At 32.6% G+C, this 21,227-nt stretch overlaps 1 protein-coding gene across 1 annotated transcript in view; it reads left to right on the plus strand.

The window, feature by feature from the left end:
• Positions 1–21,227, plus strand: part of LOC136990200 (centrosome-associated protein 350-like) — a 75,290-nt gene that overhangs the window by 19,944 nt on the left and 34,119 nt on the right. Inside the window, exons 11-12 of the mRNA XM_067288569.1 lie at positions 7,414–7,536; positions 9,967–10,175. Of these exons, the coding sequence (XP_067144670.1) occupies positions 7,414–7,536; positions 9,967–10,175 (332 nt within the window). The remainder of the gene's footprint in view (positions 1–7,413; positions 7,537–9,966; positions 10,176–21,227) is intronic.

Raw genomic sequence — 21,227 nt, forward strand, 5'->3', positions numbered from 1 at the left:
GCTATGACACATATATGAAGAAAACCAAATTTGAGTTCCTGTTAAGCTGTATCATTTTTATTGATACAATACTGAATTCTATTGATACAATCTGATATCAGTAATTTTCCAACCATTTCAGTCTGATTGATGCTTGCTTCTATCCTTATGTTACAGGCTTTGTTAATAAATAAAAGTCTGAAAACTCATTGGTTTAGATTGGCATGGGCAGTCTATTTCTATTTATTTCACTTTGGATTATTAACTAGTTAAGTAATGCTACATCAGCGTGTAGTTGGAACGAAGCTGCTCGCATCTTTATTTTCTAGATTATGAGAAAAAAAGAAACAAAGAATCATTCGTTCTCAACAATATATATGATTTTTATTGGATCATTTAAAGGTACAAATATAAGGTCAGAATAAGCCATTAATTAATTGCTATGCCAATGTCTCATGAAATTCTGTCTATCACTATAGGCCTTGGACTTACAGATTGACTCGTTGCGATCTTTATTGTAACTCTTTAAAAATACTATGTCAGTTATTTTTTCACTGTACTCAATGTAACATAGATAAGACCGATAGCTGTTTCTTTTTTCCCTATATCTATTTTGATTTTTGGAAGAGTTAATCCTTGTGATTTATGTATAGTCATCGAGTATACTAAGGTAAGGGGAAACTGTCTACGAGATGGCAATATACTGCCATCATTCGAAGTGCGTGTTATGGGGATTATTGAAAACAGATTATCATAGATGAAAGGTCCCTGATAGCTATCGAATTCCACTAAAATAAACAGAGGAAGAGCTGGATGGCGAGCATTAGGAACATATATAATGTAGTGTATAGTTCCTAGTGAACCATTGACGAGACCTCCTTGCACCCATAAGTTGACTCTCAGAATGATTCTGGCATTAACTGAGAGATTCAAAAACTTGGAGGGACCGAGAGACCAAGAGCTTGAGTCATCTTTGGACGAAGGCAGGGCAATATCTGGAGTGTTTTCAGATGATATATAACAGGCATGGGCAAGTGCAGCTCTTTTTGAGTTACACGCGGCTGTTGCTGAAAGTGCTATCCTTTCCGGCCTTACCATACTATCCACCACGATAGTACAGAACTGCGGCTCCCATGCATTTTGCGAAACCTACATTTTGGCTCCCACTGAACTCTTGCTTGCCCACCCCTGCTATATAAGCAAAAGGGCATCCAGTTGACTGCAAGTAGTCTTCATTGCTTTGTTTAACTTGCTCGTTTGTTGGATGTAGCTCTACTGCCGTTTGGAACTGATCAAGTTCATCTCTGGATAAATAGGCTCGATTTCTTGTCGTCAAAATGTTCAGATCTGTATCAGAGAAATCACCCGAAGCTAGATGTTGTAAGACATCTGTGAAGGAACTATCTGCGCTATTTTGTCTATGAGAATTACTAAGTTCAATGAACTTCTCAAAAGAATCAAATGCGAATCTATATTGTTGGGACATTACATCGTAAAAAACACTCGAGTAGAGAGGAGTATCTTTAACAGGAGGAAGCTGACGAAAATCACCAAACAAATAGATAAAGATTCCACCAAAAGGATCATCTTTCTCGGGGTTTATCTCTTACAATCTTCTCTCGATCATGTAAAGCATTCTTGCACCAATCATTGACATTTCATCGATGATGATGAATTTGAGAGACTTCATCTCAATTTGGAATCTCTACGCAGCTTCTCCATTTACAGATCGAAATTTCATACTAACAATAGGAAGACGAAGGAGAGAATGGATCGTAAAGCCATCAATATTGATCGCTGCTGCTCCACGTTTTAAAAAGAAGACTTGTTTAAACTTATTATTCTATAAAGATTCTTTATATTTGTTGTGTGTCCAGTTAGAGACAACATTTACCTTTCAAAATTACCGTTTTAATGCTTGTCATATTTTCTGACCAACAGATGGCGCTTCTACACGTGCGTGCAGGAAGCGACTAACACTTGACTTCATGCATTCCTTGTCAACAAAATAATTCTAGAACGAGTTGTCCGATCTTGATGAAATTTTCCACGACGTCTCATCATCACTCAAGGATGAACTGATTAAAATTTCAACTCTCAAAAATGATCCATACTGAAGAAAAACACCTATATCCAGTTCTACAAAAACGGATCATTTTTGAAAGTTGAAATTTTAATCAGTTCATCCTTGAGTGATGATGAGTCGTCGTAGAAAATTTCATCAAGATCGGACAACTCATTTCAGAGTTATTCTGCGGACAAGGAATGCACGAAGTCAAGTATTAGTCGTCACTACGTTCCGACAAAAATATAATTAAGCCATTAAACAGTTACATCAATTACATCATTTGCATGTTCTGGTTTAAAAGCACAAGCATTTCTAGTTTTCTCCACCCAAGTGAGTGTATTTGTCTTTGTAAATGTTTCTTGCAAAACTAAATAACTGCTTTGATAGAAAATTGGATGGTATGCAGACATGTACTTTCTTGCCTGTGTTCTAATTCAGTTATCTTTTCATGACTTCCACAAATGGAGTATTTCCCCATCTGAAACAGTAAATGTAAGGCAGGTTTCCTCAGACATTACCATCTCATTAACAACAATGAAATCAGTTATATGACTAGTAGTGCTATCTTTCTTTTTTATTCTATCGCAGAAAGTAATGGTCTTCTTTCCAAAGCATTCCGAGGGTCTAGTTCAGGTGCGTCACTAGTATTAGGCAAATTGTGGTCAGTGCTTTAGTTGCAAGTATCTGAGAAGTGATTTGTTGCTACAGTTGCAATGTTAGTGCTGAATATGGACATCTTAAACTTCAGATCTAGAAGAATAGAGGTCATCAGTTTCAGCATTCTGAAAATGGGTATTTAAATTGTCTAGCAAGTCTCTTTTCAGAGAGTGCACTCCTGTATTCATCTTGTGCAGAGGGTGTTGTGGAGCACTTCGAGCCTTGGAGCAGGGGCACCCATACATTGGGGCACATGTCCCCTTTGTTGTCAGGTTGCCCTTTTCTTAATCCTCAAGGGAGTGCTAAGGTTTCATTTTATTTTTAAATTAGTTTTTTTATCACAGAAATCTTTTTTTTACTGATTCACAAAATTAAAATTAAAATATTTGTTATTAACTAAAAATTTGTGTTAGTGGTTGTGATTGTTTGGTTGAGTACCAAGGTACCACTGTATTTGATTAACACAATTTTGATAAAAGCAATAGCATCAAGAGATTAATTAACTGCGTAAATCAAGGGATACCTGTGTATATGGTATATATATACACATACAGATATCTTCTTGCATAATATATGTACAATGCCCTTTTTTATAGCTTGTGCCCCCCTTCTTTATAGTCTGTAGGTGCCACTGCCTTGGAGTGGAAATAGAATCTCTGATAAACACGAACCTGCTTGAGATCTGTTTGGTTGCTTCATCAAAATTAATCAGTTAGCTCATTAGGAGGATGTGTTTCTGCAGCAGCTGCCATCAAAGCCATTCTTTGTTCAATTGACTGTAAGAGATACTCAATGAAGAGCTCAACCATGTATGGAGATTGTCTTGAATTAGAGTATGTTCAGCCAAGTCTAGCTGCTGGTATATTTTTTCCAGGATATTGCTTGCCTTTATGCTATGTTTGTAATGTCTGATGAGATGATGGCACATATAGATCTGCAACATTCTTTTGGGAAATACAAGCTTTCTTGGTTACTGTAAAGGTCGCTTTTAGCGTCCTGAGTCGAAAAGCCGCACGACAGAGATAATTAGTCCCACCTGGAGCTGGGGCCATAAACGGCCGGAAGGATCAAAGGAGTAGCGTCTCCGCTTAAGGGTCATGTGTTGGCCACGTGCCGGCCGGCTTGGGGAAAAAAAAAATGTAAATAAAGCACGGACGCAAATGTAAGCTACGTCAGCGGGAAATAGGGCGGACATCTTTGAAAGCTCTAAAAAAGGGAAGGAACTGATTGGTCGCAGGTGGTCGCAGCAGGATCACTTAAATTGGTAGGGTGGCGAGAAAAACGGAGAGAAAGGGCGAGAGACCGGATACGTGGTGATCTCTGACACTAGGTAAGCCTTTGAGGTGTATAGAGAGAGCGTTCTCCTCTTGGAAAGTCCTCCGGAAAAAGGTTAGTGTAGAGACGGACGGCCACGCGGTTGAGCCATCTCCAGAAAAGCGACTTGAGTTCCCGGACAGACAAGCTGACGTGCGATATCACAGCTTTGTTACATTAGCGTATGTAATGTTGTTGAACCTTGTACATCTTGTAAATATTTGTAGTGTAAATAAACTGTGTATAACTACTTGTTGAGTGTGGAGGTGTAGCTTTCCTCGAACCATCTAACGGACATTCTCGAGTCGTAAAGAACAACTCGAGACGGAACAGTCGTAAAGATCGTTGACGGATAGTAAGGATCTTCACTATTACCCACTACATACTGATATGACATGCTTGAACATGTTGGCCATGTTTTAAACTTTACCAGTTAGGAAAACAGCATTTATCAGGACTAACTTCCAATTGGACAGCAATGTTTTGAATTTTTCTGCAAGGTTTTTCACTGTGTATGACTAACTTGTCTTTTATTACAGATTTGTCAATATTTTATCTTGTTAACCTTTTCCAGGCGGTTAGATGTCGATAGGTATATATCATGTGACTTCTTTGTTAATTGGTCATGCAACAACGCCCCTAGTCATAAATTAATTAAAGAATTAATCAAAAAATTTGATTAATTTGCATTATATTCAAGTTTTCCAGCGATCTTCGTTTTGATTTGCTCTTCTGTAGGTTGATTGACTTTGTTTAAGCCAATAAGTGTTTTGTTACCACCCCTGGGCCATAAATATTTTGGTATATACATCTCCCTACCATTCTACAGCAAATATTTGCAGTTAACTACACAGTTGGCTGAAAACAATCAAAGGGAAACTCCTAAGGTTTTATTGGGTATCTTTTGTCTTTGTTGACATTACTTTAACTAATCACAGACTTGTGAAAGGAAAAAATTGCTGCAAAAAGTCCCACCTCCAACCTTCAAAGTAAAATTTAAACAATTGCAATAAATTCACTTTTTAAATCATTTTTTAGCTCTAATTAACTAATTTAATGTACGTAGACATTAAATTAGCTAATTCGACAATATTTAGGCAAGTAAATATGTTTTCAAAACTATCTAGCAATAAATAATCCTGGGAAACTCCACCTCCCTATAGTAAATCTATGGAAGATCTTCTTGCTGTTAATTGGCTTTAAAATTTGTTTCTATGCCTATTATGCTCTAATTGGTAATTTATATTATGACTCAATCAAGTTCAATGAATGAGAGTTTTTTCAGAACTGTCTGGGCTGGATTTTCCCACAAAGAACCAATCCATGTGATTGGAGTCAGAACATAAACAAACATTAAAAAATAGCTATATTTTTTATTTTAGAATTAATTCTACTAGTTTTCGTGTTATTTGACTCTACTTTGACAAGAAGATTTCTTATCAAAAGCTTCCAGATGAAAAATTTACCGGGAAACTCATTACTTCCGGATGTTGCATAATCGCAGGAAAAAATTAACTAATTGCTTATTATAGTGTATTATTGTATAAAGCATTAAAAAATGTATAAAAAGTGTCAAATATTCACTATTTGAAGCAGAAATATATGTTGATAAACTTTGACGTGTTGCCTCACGATAACAATCAACTCCTCTCCCGGCTAAGTAATTTTGAGATGTAGTGTAAATTTAGTTAGACACATCTGTCTTCTTTTAAACAAAACAAACCGCAGCTCTCTAGATAGATAGCTGCAGTTTGTTTTGTTTAAAAGAAGACCAATGTGTCTAACTAACAGATGTACAAAGTTCAGCGAATCTTGGTAAATTAATTTCTTTTTCTTTTGTTCATAAACTTCAAATTTTAATATTATTTTAAATTTGTATTAAACTAAAAATTAAACAATCGTAAACTGTAATATATTTTTAATCAAACACAAAAATGAGATTGAATATAGCACGATTTTGAAGCGATTTAAGAAATTATCCAAAAAATGCAAAAAATGTGCTGCATGACGAATTCCACCTAATTACTTAATGTTTTTTTTCGCTACCCCAGAAAAAGTTAAGGTGTTTAAGTGAAATGTTGATGTAAACTGATCATCAAATGAGTCAAAAATTTATCATTTTATCAAATTTATAATTGTATTGCAAGTAAAAATTAGTATATCATTATACAGATATTATATTAAATTTAGGACATTCATATCTCTAAACACTAGTTATAAAATGATGTACGTCCATCATATTCTCCAATTAGTTACTTGGTTCAGTCAAAAATGAGACACATGTGTTTATTGAACATAAAATTTTTTGAAATAATCTCCAGAATTATTTAAACTCATATCCCAATGATTCATTAAACTTTTTATGGCTTGGTTGAAGTCCTGTGACTCCATGAGTAGCTTGCTTGACCTCGTTATTAGACATGAATGCCTGACTTTTCAAGGTAGTTTTTATTTTTCCAAACACACACAAGCTGCATGATGACAAATCTGGACCATATGAAAGATGCTGAAGACCCTCCCACTGCATTCTCTTCATTATATCCATTGTTATAGTACCCACATGATGGTATGCATTGTCCTGAAACAAAATGATGCCTTGACTAAGTATCCCTCTTATTTTTTATGGCATGTCTTAAATCTGTCTTCAGTCTCTCAGAACAGCATCTGCCATCACCCTGTCATCTCATTTCCATAAAGTGTATCAGAAGAACTCCTTGATAGTCAAAGAACATCAGCATATACTTTAAACTAGAACTGGCAATACATTTGGGTTTCTGATTATATGGTGGCTAGGGATTGAGTGCTGCTTCACCACTTGCTGGTAATGCCTGCACATTGTCTTATCAACTGCAACAGCTACAATTCAAAAAGTTCTCTCCTTCTTGATGGTAATGTGTTAGATGTTTTCAACCATTTGACAATGTTTTTGGGCATCTGTTAATATCTTGGGGATTCATTTAGAATACACCTTCCTGTATCCAAATTTGTCATAAAATATGGCATATGCAGACTCATGGCTGATATCCAGATTGTCTGCCACTTCATCTGCAGTTATTATTGAACAGTACTCTCAACTGATGGCAACAACTTGCATAACAATGTCATTGGTATTGATGCTATGAGGCCTGTCTGGATGGGGCACATCAGTCACAAAAACATGTTTAGAATAGCATTTTCTCACCCATGCAAACACTCTTGCACATGACATGTAATTTAGTCCATACACATGTTGTATGTGACAATAAATTTTGATATTGTGATAGTCTTTTACAGCAGAAAATAACTATTTGCAAATTTGCTATTTAGTGAATTTTTCTTTGTTTAAAATATGCTGTCTAAGAAAATTTTTTAAACTTGATATTGTTGAATTATAATTTGTTTATTCTTTTTTGCAGACAATTTTGATGATGATAAAGTTATTTCTGAAGATGTTAATTGGAAAGAAGGCGAAATGAATGAACAAAAACAGTTCTCATTAAAACGGATAACCAGAAGGAAAAGAAAAACAAAGCAAAAAGGTAGACTATTTTTATAAAAAGTTAAGATATACTTTGATCACATTAGAAGTTAAATATTCCAAGCATGCTCAAAATTTCTTTTAAGTGATTTATTGGGCTGCAATTTGAAAAATAAATTTCTACTGTTATCCACCCATCTTTCCTTAATCTCAAGAACAGAGTTAGGTAGATGAAAGCAGAGACCAGATAAGGAAACCTTAGGGGCAGGAGGCCCCAATTAACTATATGCAAACTTCCAATGAAAACCAGAAGTCACGTTATTTCAATTCGAAAATTTCCCCTGAAAGGAGTTAGATAGATGACTGGCATGACTCGACTGCTAAATGAAAAGTATGATGTACAGGGGAAAGACACTGCTAATCTGAAGGTGGAGAACATATATTTTAAATTAAATAAATTAAAAAATATGATTAAAAATTGCTGCTCAGCATTATGATGATGTCACAATAAAATAATTGCTCATTAAACTTCAATATTTTTATTAATTAAACATAATAAAAGATAAGCTTAATTTCACTCAAGAAAAAATAAAACAGCATTTGTAAATTAGATTTAAGCCAGTCACCAGATAATCTTGAGAGAAAACTTTTACAAAGAATAATTAAAGAAAATAATTAAAACAAGTAAAATGGTGAAGCCATTTTTAGGATGAGACTACGTCTTGGATAGTGCGAGCAACGCATGCACAAATCTCGCACTCGCACCTGTTTGTAAAAACAGTCTCAGCATTTCGTATTTTCTTTTGACCCAGTTCTCAGTCCCTTGACTACCTACAAGTCTGGTTTATTTTATGTGTGCAGGGATTTGGGCACCAAATACTCTGTGCTTAAATTGCAACTCCTGACATGTACTCCTTCATACCTCTAAGGTGTGCAGCTGTTGACAGCAGCACAATTATATTAAAAAATTGATTTTACTTTTTGGTTTAAATTTCTTCTATCAGTTATTGCTATTTTGGGATTTGATCCACCATTATCTGATGTAAATAATATTAATGTCTATTAGCTTTAAGTCAATCAAGAAAAATAAAAATGTTCACTTTTCATCTGTGATATTCATTAGGTCTAAAAAAAATTCTCACTGTTTATTACAAATTAGATTTTCTTTTGAAGTAATCTCATTAATATTGTAAATCAAATTAAATTTACATTTTAATAATCAAATAATTCCATTATTGTCTATCTTAAATGAACATTTTTTATTCTTTAGGGAAAAAATTGCTTTTTAGTTTTATGAATTACAGATGTCAATTTAGCTAGTAGTCATTTAATTTTACTCAAGTTTATATAGCTTTACACTAAGGCAAAGTTTTTCACCCTTTTTCTAATACTGGAATTCCAACTTGGTAATTTTTTTTCTTGCAATACCCCTACTTTATCAGTGTAGAGATACTGTGTCTTACAAACTTTTAGTTGTATACAAAAGAAGTGTTATGATACTGCTCAGAGCTATATTATATGGCACTCCTGAAGTGTCATTGTGGCACCTTAGTGTGCTGCACATCCTGTTCAAAAACTGCTGTACTAAGGTGACTATACAAGTGGAGTTTTAAGTAGTATAAATGTAAATAAAAATTGATATGTCAGAAAGATTTCAAGTAAATATATTGTATTGCATAAATAATAGAAGGAATAATGATGCAAAAGATTAAATAATTTTAAATACATAAATTAAAATTAATTTAATAGTTTTATTTTAATTATAACATAGTACATTCATCAACTTTTACAAATATGTTGTTATTAATGAATGAAAACAATTTAAAATTATATTTGCATGCTTATAAATATTCACTGACAATTATTATTCATATTTATTTCAACTTTGATTAATTATTTATCATTAAATACAAAAAAAATTCAGATGAATATAATTATTCATTAAATAACTTTCTAGTATGTAGAAATTAAATAATTGTTTGAAAAGTTACTTTAAAAAATTACATGGAATATTAATAAATGCATAAATTAAATAAAATGTAAATTTAAAAATTAAGTAGAAAGAATTTTATAAGTAATGGCATTTTGTAGTAATCACACAAATATTTATATGGCTCTTATTAATGTATATTAAAAGAAACTTAAATAATTCTAATCCCTTTATTAGAAAACTGTTGAAAAACAAATTTGTGAAACAACAAAAAAATTGGTGAACTTCAAAACTTTTGAATCTAAAAATTAGAAATTCTTGCATTTTTGAGAAATTTCTATTTATTTTAGAAAATGTTATGTCCTTTTTACAAGGAAATGACGTTTGGTTCAATCAGTTTCTCATCATCTAGTCATTACATAACTACTATTTGCCAAGAGCATTGAGTCAAGTAGGAGTTTAGTTAGTTATCATTATTATATAAATATAATAGAGTTTATATATATAAATAAAATTGGAAATATATATATTGTTAAAAATTTATTTATTTTATATTTCAAGAAGAAAAGAATATTTCAACAGCTAAAGTTCGTCACTATGATCCACATGCTATTCGCCGCTACATAGCTAAGCAAAAATTAGAACGACAAAAGAAGAGAAAAGAAGAGAAGCAAAAGCAATTGTTAGAAAAACAACATAAAGAGCAACGTTTACAAGACTTATATGCTTTTCAAAAACAAGTTTTTTCTAATTATCCAATAGCAACAAGAGTAAGTCATATATACATAAATCTTAACTGATTAAAATAGTTTAATTATAATTTTTTATTGCATGGTTATATAATTGATCTGTATGTTAAATAATATTATAAATCAACTTTTGATCAAGTTTTACTGCAGTTTTTAAACAATAATATTTCTATTATGATGAAAATAAAGTACAGTAAATCCTCTACTTACGAACTTAATCCATTCGTAGTGGTCGTTCGCAAGTCGAAAAGTTCATAACTTGAAAAGATGATGTTTGGCGCAAAAACTCAAATACAATGTTGTTTTTACAATTATGTAATGTTTAGGCTACTTGAATAATGTTGAATTAAGATTGTTAAAGGGAAGTATAAATTCAAATCAATCACATGTACAGTACATTATTTATTAAAATTACTCATTTAAAACAACTACAAATGTACATATGTATGTACTGTAAATGTTTTAATGTAAAACTTCAAAAATAAACTTGACTATACATAAAAAATAACCAACTGCACTTTAACCCGCCATCTGTTGGCTTTGTTCGTAACTTCGAAAGTTCGTAAGTCGAATGTTCATAAGTAGAGGACTGCCTGTATATCAATTAATTAATTGTAACAGTATATATTTGAGTAATATTGAAGAATCCTAATTGGAAATTATTCAAGCATTAAAATATTAAGATAGATTAAATGGAAATTTATTATAATAGATGGTTTAGCAATATTCTAATGTAATTAGATAAATATAATTACAAAACAAAATGTATGAACCTGTTTTATAATCATATATTATTGTATGTTGATATTTAAAAGATTCTAGTTTTTAGTTAAAGTATCAATAAGAAATGTTGTTAATGTGTATTATTAATAATTTAACAAACAAAACAAATAATTGAGAAATACAAGAATATATCTAAAAATCATCATTGTAATTATTATTATTATTTCATGATATACATTTACATTATTCAATTCAATTCAATTCAATTCATCTTTATTTGTAATAGGCCTTGGCCTGTTACAAGGGGAGTTATGATCAACATTCATTAAATAAACAGTTACATAGTTACAAATTTTTTAACAAAATTATACAAGTTATAAATAGATTTTAACTTAGCCACATGAAAAAACATATACATTTCTTTTTCCGAGGAGCACTCATTTAAATTATTTAAATCGAAACTTTGTCTTAGCACTATTGCTTTTTCGCATCCACAGACCAGATGAAATTTAGAGAAGTTTTTTAAACACCTCGGACATTCAATTTTAGAATAAATATAAATCTTGTTTTCAATCGTTATTACATCATTATTAAGGCGAAGCTGGACGAAGAACCTCTTAACACCAAAGGGGAGATTAAACAACATGTAATTATTAATATTAGGGTAGTCCAGTATTATATTATATGGAATCGGCATCTTTCGTGTCCGGATATCCTCCACATCAAGTATCAATGAATTCTCCATTACATTTCTAGTAAGCTGTCTACATAAATCTCCACTAATCTCCGGAAGGTGTATAAACGGGCCCATCGAAAATCCAAAATTATTAATTACTCTAGTCAGGTGACTTACCCAGTTCTTTCTCGATTCTGATTCGTAATGATTTCCTATATAATTGGTTCAAAAGACTAAACAACAGCTGCCCACTGTCTCTCACCTTCATTAAAAATTTTACACATCTCTTAACCAACATTGACGTCATTCTGAATCTATTCAACTCTAATCTTAGTATGCTTCCAGGGATTTTATAGTCCAGTAAAAACACTCTCCGTATGAACTTATTTTGAATCGCTTCTAACTTCTGATATTTTGGCAAACACCAAATTGGGGCTGCATAGCTTGTTGCATTTACAATTATTGAATTAAACAGTTTAAATTGCGTTTGGGTGTTTTTTAATTTAATTTTTGAAAATAACATTCCTATACTTCCTATTAACTTATTTGCCTTGACCAGTGACATTTTGACTTGTTTTTCAAAGGACAACATAGGGGTTAAGATTACCCCTAAAAACTTTATTTCATTGACTATTTTTAATTCCTCTTTATTAATATAAAATGACATGTTCCTCTTTGAAAGCTTAGAACCATTTCTAAACACCATGATAGCCGATTTCTTCGGATTAATATTCAATTTTAATTTATTAAAATATAACATTGTTTGCTGAATTTTCCTCCGTAGAGCAGCAGCAGTGGGGGCGATTATCACAATATCATCTGCATAGACAATGGAGTGAACTATATTTTCTTCAATCAAGAATCCATCCTCTTCCCTTTCAAAACTGTTATTTAAATCAAAAGTATAAAAATTAAAGAGGTGGGGGGACCATGGGTCACCCTGTAACAGCCCACGATCTATCCTAAACGGCGCCCACTGCGTGTCATCTTGTCTAATAGTCGCTTCATAGCTTCCAAATAACAATCCTATCATTTCTACCATTAAAGTCTCCGCTTGATAGTATCGCATTTTATTTTGAAGGTTTTTAATATTTACTGCATCATATGCCTTCTCTATATCTAGGAATAAGGCGAAAACTTTCTGTCTCTTCTTATACAGCTGAATTTGTACAATGGCCATTAACACAAATAGAGCTAACTGAGTCCCACCTTTTTTGACAAAGGCAAACTGCGTGGGATTCCTAAGATTTTCTCTGTCAATCCATGCAATAAACCTGGAAAGCAGCACTGATGTAAACAGCTTACGAAACGTCGGTAATAATGCAATGGGACGGTAATTGCCAGGTATTAACCTTTCCCCTTTCTTGTATAACATGAAGAATATTACTTTGTTCCAGTCAACTGGAACTACTACTCTTGAATAAAAGCCATTATATTGTCTTGCAAGATAACTAAGTATAGATACTGGTAAACTTTTAATTAATTTATTAGGAATATTATCTATACCTGGTGCTGATTTCACTTTAAGTTTCGCAACGCATCTTTGTAATTCCTGGACACTAAACACTTCTTCACTAGTTTTTACCTCAGTATAAGATTCTTCCACATAAACTTGATCCATTTTATTACGATAATCGGCTGAGAACCCTTCAAAATACTGTAGCCAACTAGTGTACGGTACACAACTTGGCTCTCGTAAATAACCAATGGGTCGACGAAAATCATTTATGATATCCCAGAATACTTTCGAGTCCTTAGCTTCTATCAGCCTATCGTTAAGTTCGGATAAATATCTTTTCTTTTTTGCCTTCACAAAATTCCTGTACCATCTTTTGTTCTGTACATATTTCTTCCAGGCTGCTTCTTGATTTGTTTTCCTAAACTGAGCTAAACTCTTTTGCTTCCTTATCTTGTAGTAGTAACATCTATTGTCATACCAAATCTGTTTAAATCTCCGTGGTTCACATCCCTGCCTGTACTTTACACGACACGCATCTATTATCGCAATTAGATTCTCATAATTATCAATCGGTCTGTGGAGTGATTCTTGGACTAATATCTCCTCAAACTTTTTTGGCAAATCTTGTGACAATTTCTGTTTATCAAACCTTCTACTTCCCAACGATCCCGCCTCTTTATGTTTCTGTAGTTTGTTCTGGCAGAACTCCACTCTTGGACTATCTCCGGACAACAACAACTGTACTGGAAAATGATCTGAGTGATCAAGGTCAAGAATCGACAACTTTATACACTTACTAAGCATCTCCTCTGAACAAATGATATAATCTATGACTGACTTGCCAGTGTGGCTTATAAACGTATATTCCGCTGGAATATCTCCGGTAAATCTCCCATTTAGCATAAAGAAATTATTTTCACGTGTAAAATTTAACAGTACTTCTCCATTATTGTTCGACACTCTATCCTTCGATATCCTCGCATTATCAATTCTCAAACTTTTTCCTTTATATATCGTATCCAGTTTGTCGCCTATACGTCCATTGAAATCTCCACCTAACACCCAAAGGTCGGAATATATTAACCATTGGTTGATTTTTTCTTGTATCTCTTCAATATGCCCTATAGCAGCTGACGATGGGGATATATATACTAGAACGATTCCCAATCTCGCTTCTCCCCACAACAATTGTAGCCTCTGGTTTAATTCCACCAAGGCGAATATAAAACTGGAAGTAATATGTGTTTGCACTAGTTGACCAAACGATTTCTTAATTAATAGTAACAAGCCCCCAACTGGTCGACCAAATTTTTGTGGCTTTTGAGCATTACTATATAGAATCCAAAACTTATCTTCTAGGGGTCTCTTCCCTATCTTATTTATATCTGGTATCCAAGTCTCTGTGAATCCCATTACTTCATGCGATTGTAAAAACTGCTTAACAGGGTCTTTATAGATTTTTTTAAAAAGGCCTTGGATATTCCAAAAGCTTATACTAATTTTGTCTAAGATAGCCTGAATATTTTCCTCGACTTGGTCTAGAGGTAACAAGTTTAATGAACTCTCCTGGTAGAGATTACTATTTTCCTTAATATTAGTCAGTTTTTTAACATCAGATTTCAACCTCTCCTGTTCCCGCCTCTCTCTATCAACAGTCTGGCGACTCATAAAAAATAATTAATCTGTATTACTTCTTCCGAATTTAAATCATACGTAAAGATATTACCATCTTTTATGAAGCAATCGTCTCTAACCTTTATTTTATGTCCCTTTGCTTTTTCTTGACTTATCATCGAAGTTAATTTTTTCCTTCTGATCCTGGATCTCTTACATAGATCTGCTATAAATAGAGGCTTTCCCTTTCCTGTACCTGACAATTTTGACCTCTTTTTCCAGAACTCTCGCAAAATCGAGTTTCTCTCATAGATAGAACTTAATATAATTTTCACAATAGATTTATCATCCCCGCCCGACACTCTGACCAAACTATCAGGCAAACAGTCAGGTAATTCTAGTTCGTTCTTAATATAATAATTAATTTCATCCGCGAGATCGTTTGTCTTAAACGGGAAGTTCAGGACTATAATATTATTCTTTACTTTCTCGTTTCTCAAAGAGTCAATTTGAAACTCCAGCTTACCTTGCAGTTGTTTACCAGACTTAACTAACTGGTCGAGGTCGGTCACTCTCTGGAAGGCTTTATCCAATTCTTCTTTCAGTTTTCTATTCTCTTCCTTTAGTGAGGTTACTTCTACTTTTAGTGAGGTTACTTCTACTTTTATCGTACTTAAATCTGAATTTAACTGCATAAACTTTTCCTGAATTAACTCGTATATTCCTTTTAAAGTATATTGGGTCTCTTCCGTTTCACATTCGTCCTCTTCCGCGGCCACTGCAAAGTAGTCTTGAATGTTTGAATCTCTCACTATCCCACTTTTAGTTATAGAAGGGATTTCTACAATTTGTTCTTGTTCACCCTGCATCAGATTCAATAACTCATCTCCACTCTCTAATTCTTTCGCACTACCTTTCCGGGGTCTTCCACGCCTCTTACTTTGCATATCTGCACGATCAATCTCCTGAGGAGATCTAGCCAAAGGCCCAGGGTTAGACTCTATCCCCGCAATTTGCAATAAGCACATTATTAAACTTATTCCTAAAATATTTGTGTATTCGTGAACTTTCTGATACGCCATATTCAATTACTTTCCACAATACTACGATAAAACGTCACTTCTAGCCTCGCATGAAAAGTCACCAGCACCGTCCACGACTCCCCCAAGAATATGATTTACATTATTAAAAAAATTGAAATAATGTAAAGTTGGACACAAAGATACTGATTAGAACTATAAGCAGAGTTATGCACATACTAAAAAACCAGCAAAATCAAAAATCCTGTACTTAAACATTTTCATCCATACAAAATAGACATTGTCAGGTTAGATGAAAAGAATATAGTATTAGAACGTTAAGATGAAAACTGGAACAAGGACCCACACCAGCTAAGATATCTTGAAAAGCTGGAGATTTATAAAATCATCTGAAAAGGGGCAGCAATATATTATAATGAAAAGGACACTCTCATTCGCATGGACTGCATTATTCGAGATTTTCCACTGGCAGTGGATGTAACATACTAATAGTCATGTGCAGCATTTTCTGCAACCTAATGTTCTGGGTTTGTAATGAATTTGTTTGCAATAGTTCTGCAACCCAAATGTTTATAATATAAAAGTTTTGAAAAACCTGGTAAACTGGAGACACTATATTTTATATAACAAAATAAAATTATGCAATATTTATAACATCTATGTACGAAATGTAACATTGAGTACATTTCTGTTAAGAGTGATTCAGGAAAATTTCAATTTGTAACAAATAACTTCAATTTTAGTTATTATTATTATTGAAATTTACCGTATTTTACGGACTATAAGATGCATTTTTTTCTTCGAAAAATTGCCTCCAAAATTCAGGTGCGTCTTATAGTTCGTAGCGTCTTATAGTCCGTAAAATACGGTAACTGTTAAAAATGTAAGACTGATGATTGTTTCAAAATTATTCAGGAGTTCATTTTACTTTGGAAAATATTACAAGTTTTTTTAATAAACTTAATGAATCCTTTTTTAAAATGTACTTTTCAGACTAAAATTTTGTCAGTTTCTATATACACAAAAAAGAAAAAAATCATTTATTTATCCACTTATGCCAAAATTTATCTGTTGATTATTTTTTATAATTTATTGTTATGTATGATGGTAAACCTAAAAGTTTGAATAAACAAGGAAATATTTTCAAAACCATTGCAACTTAAATGGCTTTACAACTACAACCTTACATAAAATATTTATTTTGATATTCAAAATAAAAAACAGAAACCAACTTCATATACATGCATTCTATAATCTTGGCTTTATTACTAAATGATGATCATAATTTTAAGAAAAAAATTACTAAAAGTTTTCAGTACTTAGCAGATACATCTATTATTCTTAGTTCCGAGAAAATATTTCAGTAATACAATTATTCCTGTGGAATGTAATATCATTTCATGACCCATTAAAATTTTAATGTGACCCAATATTGGGTTGCCACTAGGGAATCTCTTCGATCCCAGCCCTTATTTCTAATCCCGGGATTTTGGGATTATACTTAGTCAATCCTGGGATTACTGTATTTTGGTATTGAGGGTTAATAAAAAGTAAGAAAATCTTACAGAAATCGTCTCTTTACTCAACAAATTGAACTTTATACAAAAATCAACATATTTTATGATATACACTTAGCTAATCTAATCACTTTAACTAATCAGACTTAGTCAGATTAACCAGACTTAAAATCACTTAATCTTCATGTTAAAGTTATTCTTTTTCAAGCATCAGTGAGATCTCTTTAAACTTACATAAATTAAAAAAAACCTTTATGTAACAAACTATGCAAATAAATGTTGAAAATTAACAAAAATCTCTCTTAACATCGACTAAATAGATGACTTTCATGTAACAACCTAGTAAGTAGGTAGTAAAGTAAGTTTCTTAGCAAAAAGTATTTAAAAATAATATTAATCAGTCACATTTTTCTTAAATAAAGAAAACTAATCTAATAGGAACATTCTAATTTGAATTGTGAAAATATGATCTGAGAAATAACAATGCATCCAGTGTCTCATCACCAAGTCTGCTTCTCAATTTGTTGCACATATATGCAGCTGCTGAGAAAGCGCATTCAGGTTCAATGGAAGTTGGAGGAATTGTTAGCAAATACTTGTAAGCCCGCTCTAGGTTATAGCTTTGAGTAGAATTTGAAGACTCATACAGGTTCATTTCTTTCTTAATAATTTTAGAAAAATAATTTTCATTTAATGCTTCAGAAGACATCATTTTCATACTGTTTTCTATTTTCAGCTGAAGCTTTTCTTTGAGTGTCAAATCACTTTTTTCTGTATTTGTAGGTTCTACTTGAATATTTCGTTTTTCCTCTTCATCAGTTTTTTTACCATTTAATCTCTCAATTAATGAACAATCTGGTTTTTTTTATCAGGACTTTGCTTGGACTTGAAAATGTACTCTTTATTTCATCATTGTCAGCCAAATTGTCACTATGAGGATTTTGTAGGTAGCACAAAACGCTACTCAACTTATTTCTTTGGCGATATTTTATGCATTTTTGTAAATGTATCTTGAATTTAGAAGCCAAATTGGAGCTATTGTCATTTAACTGCTTAAAAAGAAACTTAAGGGCAGCATCAGCTGTGCATAAATTTGCATCAGTGCAACAGAGTGCTTCTACAGTTAATTTTACTGGAGCCAAGACTTTAATGATTTCATCGACGAGTTCAAAAGCGGACTCTTCCAATTGCACTGGATTACTCAAATCTATAAATGCCTTTTTGACACTAACTTTCAAAAAAGCAAAATACTCAAGCATACTGTAGAGGCTGTTCCATCTGGTTTTGCAATCAAGTAGTAAACTTAGCTCTTTCCCATTCTCTATCTTCATATATTTTTGAAGAATGGTATCATTCTTCAACGATGCTCTTTTGAAATTAAAAACTACTTTGCAAATTTTTTTTTATTACATCCTTGATGTTCTGGTCATTCGTCAAATCCCGGCAATTTTCTCTTTTTTCAAGGGCTAATCCTGATTCAAGATCATCATCATCATCATCATCTGAGTCTGCATCGTGTAGCTCAGTGGACTCATTTTCTGAAGCATCTGGTATACAGGGTATACTTTTTTTATAAAGTAAGTCACAAATGGCTAAGTGAATGCCATGAGCAAAACAAAGTTGGTGCTCTGCATTGACAAGTTTTCCAACTTTGAGCATGACATTTAGACCGTTGGTTATGTTTGCCATGATTTCACTGTCCAGTGAAATATCGAAAGGCACTCTTTTAAAACATCAACACATGTCTCCACCTTCAAAGATACATTGATACAAATAAGGCCTAAACTCTAAAACTTTTCTCTGAATGAATATTTATGTTCATGTATCTTTTATTAGAGTTGATGTCCATTCATCAAAACTCAAATTAAAGTGCTGTCCTTCCTTTTTTAAAGCAGTTAATTCAGCTTTTATATGCTTTCTAATTCTGTAGCTATAATTGACGGCACAGTTACAAACTGTTGAAGCAGCTTTTGTTTAAATCTGAATACCCTTTTGATAATAACAACGCTCTCAAATCTATTGAGGTTACAAAGACACTAAAAGAAAAGCCGTCTAAGGCTGTCGTTTGGGCTAAAACATTGTTTAAAGTTTTAGTTTTAACAAAAAAGTCCTCAAGTGAGCTATGGTTTCACTTTCAATGGAGGTGGTTCTTCACCGTTGCCACTTTGGCTAGTTGATGAGGACAGTCTTATAGTAATAACTTTTTTGCCGTGTTTGGTTGAACGATGAGTGTGTAGTCCTTTGGTTGACCCTCCTAACGTTTTTAATATAGCCAGGCAATATTTACACTGTGCTGTTTTGCTATCTCTAGCGACCAAAAAATGGCTCCACACCGACGTTGCATCTCTGTCTTTTTTATGTTTGACGAAAAAACTTTCTTTAGATAGAGACATAATCACTATAGTCTGTCATAAATCCTTTAAAGAGGAAAAAAACTACATTAGTGCAATAAATTCAAGTACCTACTAATTACAAATTAACTAAAAAACAATAAAAGATGCTATTCACGTAATAAAAAGTGTAGTTTTTCATGAACAACCTCTCAGTCTGCTGGCACAAATGCTACTAAAATCCACTGACAAAACAAGATGGCTCACACATTGACAGGTAAAACGCACTGAGCAGTGCTCTTGACGGCACCAGAAAATCGATTGGCACCTGCAAAAATACAAAAATGAAGTATATTACCAAGTAACCCAGTGAGAACTGCTTGCCTATCATTTTAGTTCAAAACACAAGAAGTTTTATTTCAAGCAAGCATTGCAAGCCCGCTAGGTTAATTAATTTGTGCTGCTTGCTTGGAATAAAACTTCTTGTATTTTATATTAAAATGGTAGGCAAGCAATTCTGTTAAGAGCACTGGCACTGAACATTTTGCTTCATGCAGTCTATTTTGCAACTTTTTAAAATGATGCCAATTCTGAAAATCTCAGGATCAGGAAAACTTAATCCCGAAAATTTCAAGACTGAAAAGTGGTCGGGATCCCGTGATCAAATCCTCTAGTTGCCACCCTTAGTTTGAGAAATGATGGTTGTGTGCATATGTTGTTTGCATTTATGTTTTAAATTAAACATTTTGTGTTTCATATTCATTTTTTTAAATTAAAAATGTTCTGTTTCAGCTGTTATCTTAATGTTCTAATATATTTTTTTAATCAAATCTGTTGATGATCATTGTACAAGGATAAACACATTCATTTAAGTAAAGGATTTTTTGATTTTGCTGGTTGTTGGTGTGTTTCCTAACTCTGCTTAATTGAAATAATAATTTGAATATTTCAATTATGTGTAACTTTTATAAATTTTTAAGTTAAACTTGCTGTTATTTTTTTATGCATTTATAATTTTGTACGCTATATTAAAATTACTAGAAAAAACCATTATTTAAAATATAAAAGTGATGATAATCATCATAGAAAACAAGAGAGAACCATATTTTTATGCTTGTTTTTTGTTTATATTCTTACTCATTAGAAAGAGATTATTAATTTTAAAGAGATTAGCATAAAAAAATTTATAAATTTGTTTTGATAACACTTAGAAGAAACACTTATGCTTTCCTGTAAGATATGAGAAGTATATAATAAAGGAGTCCAGTTAAGTTATTGGTTATGCAAAAATGCTTCTAAATTTAAGAGTTCAAAAGATTTATGAAGTATTTCTATAAAATTAAGAAATTTATTTGGTTCTTATATATATATATATTTTTTAAATCTTTTATTTCAAAATAATGAAACACTTTGTATTTAATATAGTATAATCCTGAGTATTCAGTATACAAGAATTTGATACAAGAAACTACCTTATTTTATTCCTCTTCCCAATTTACAAGATGATATACAGTCAAACCTGTTTTTGTGCGGGGGATAGGGACAGGGACCGCATAAAAGAAAATGCATTAAAAAAAATCGTGCGAAACTTCACGAGTGGCTATAAAAAATACTTTTCCCAACACAATTAAAAAAATATTTTTTTTTATGCGGTGAATAGGGACCGCATAAAAAAGTCTCACGTAGAAAATAACTCGAAACTGTACGAAATAAC

This window comes from Centruroides vittatus, unplaced genomic scaffold (genome assembly GCF_030686945.1).
Source record: "Centruroides vittatus isolate TY-2023 unplaced genomic scaffold, ASM3068694v2 scaffold_861, whole genome shotgun sequence".
NCBI classification, from domain to species: Eukaryota; Metazoa; Arthropoda; class Arachnida; order Scorpiones; family Buthidae; genus Centruroides; species Centruroides vittatus.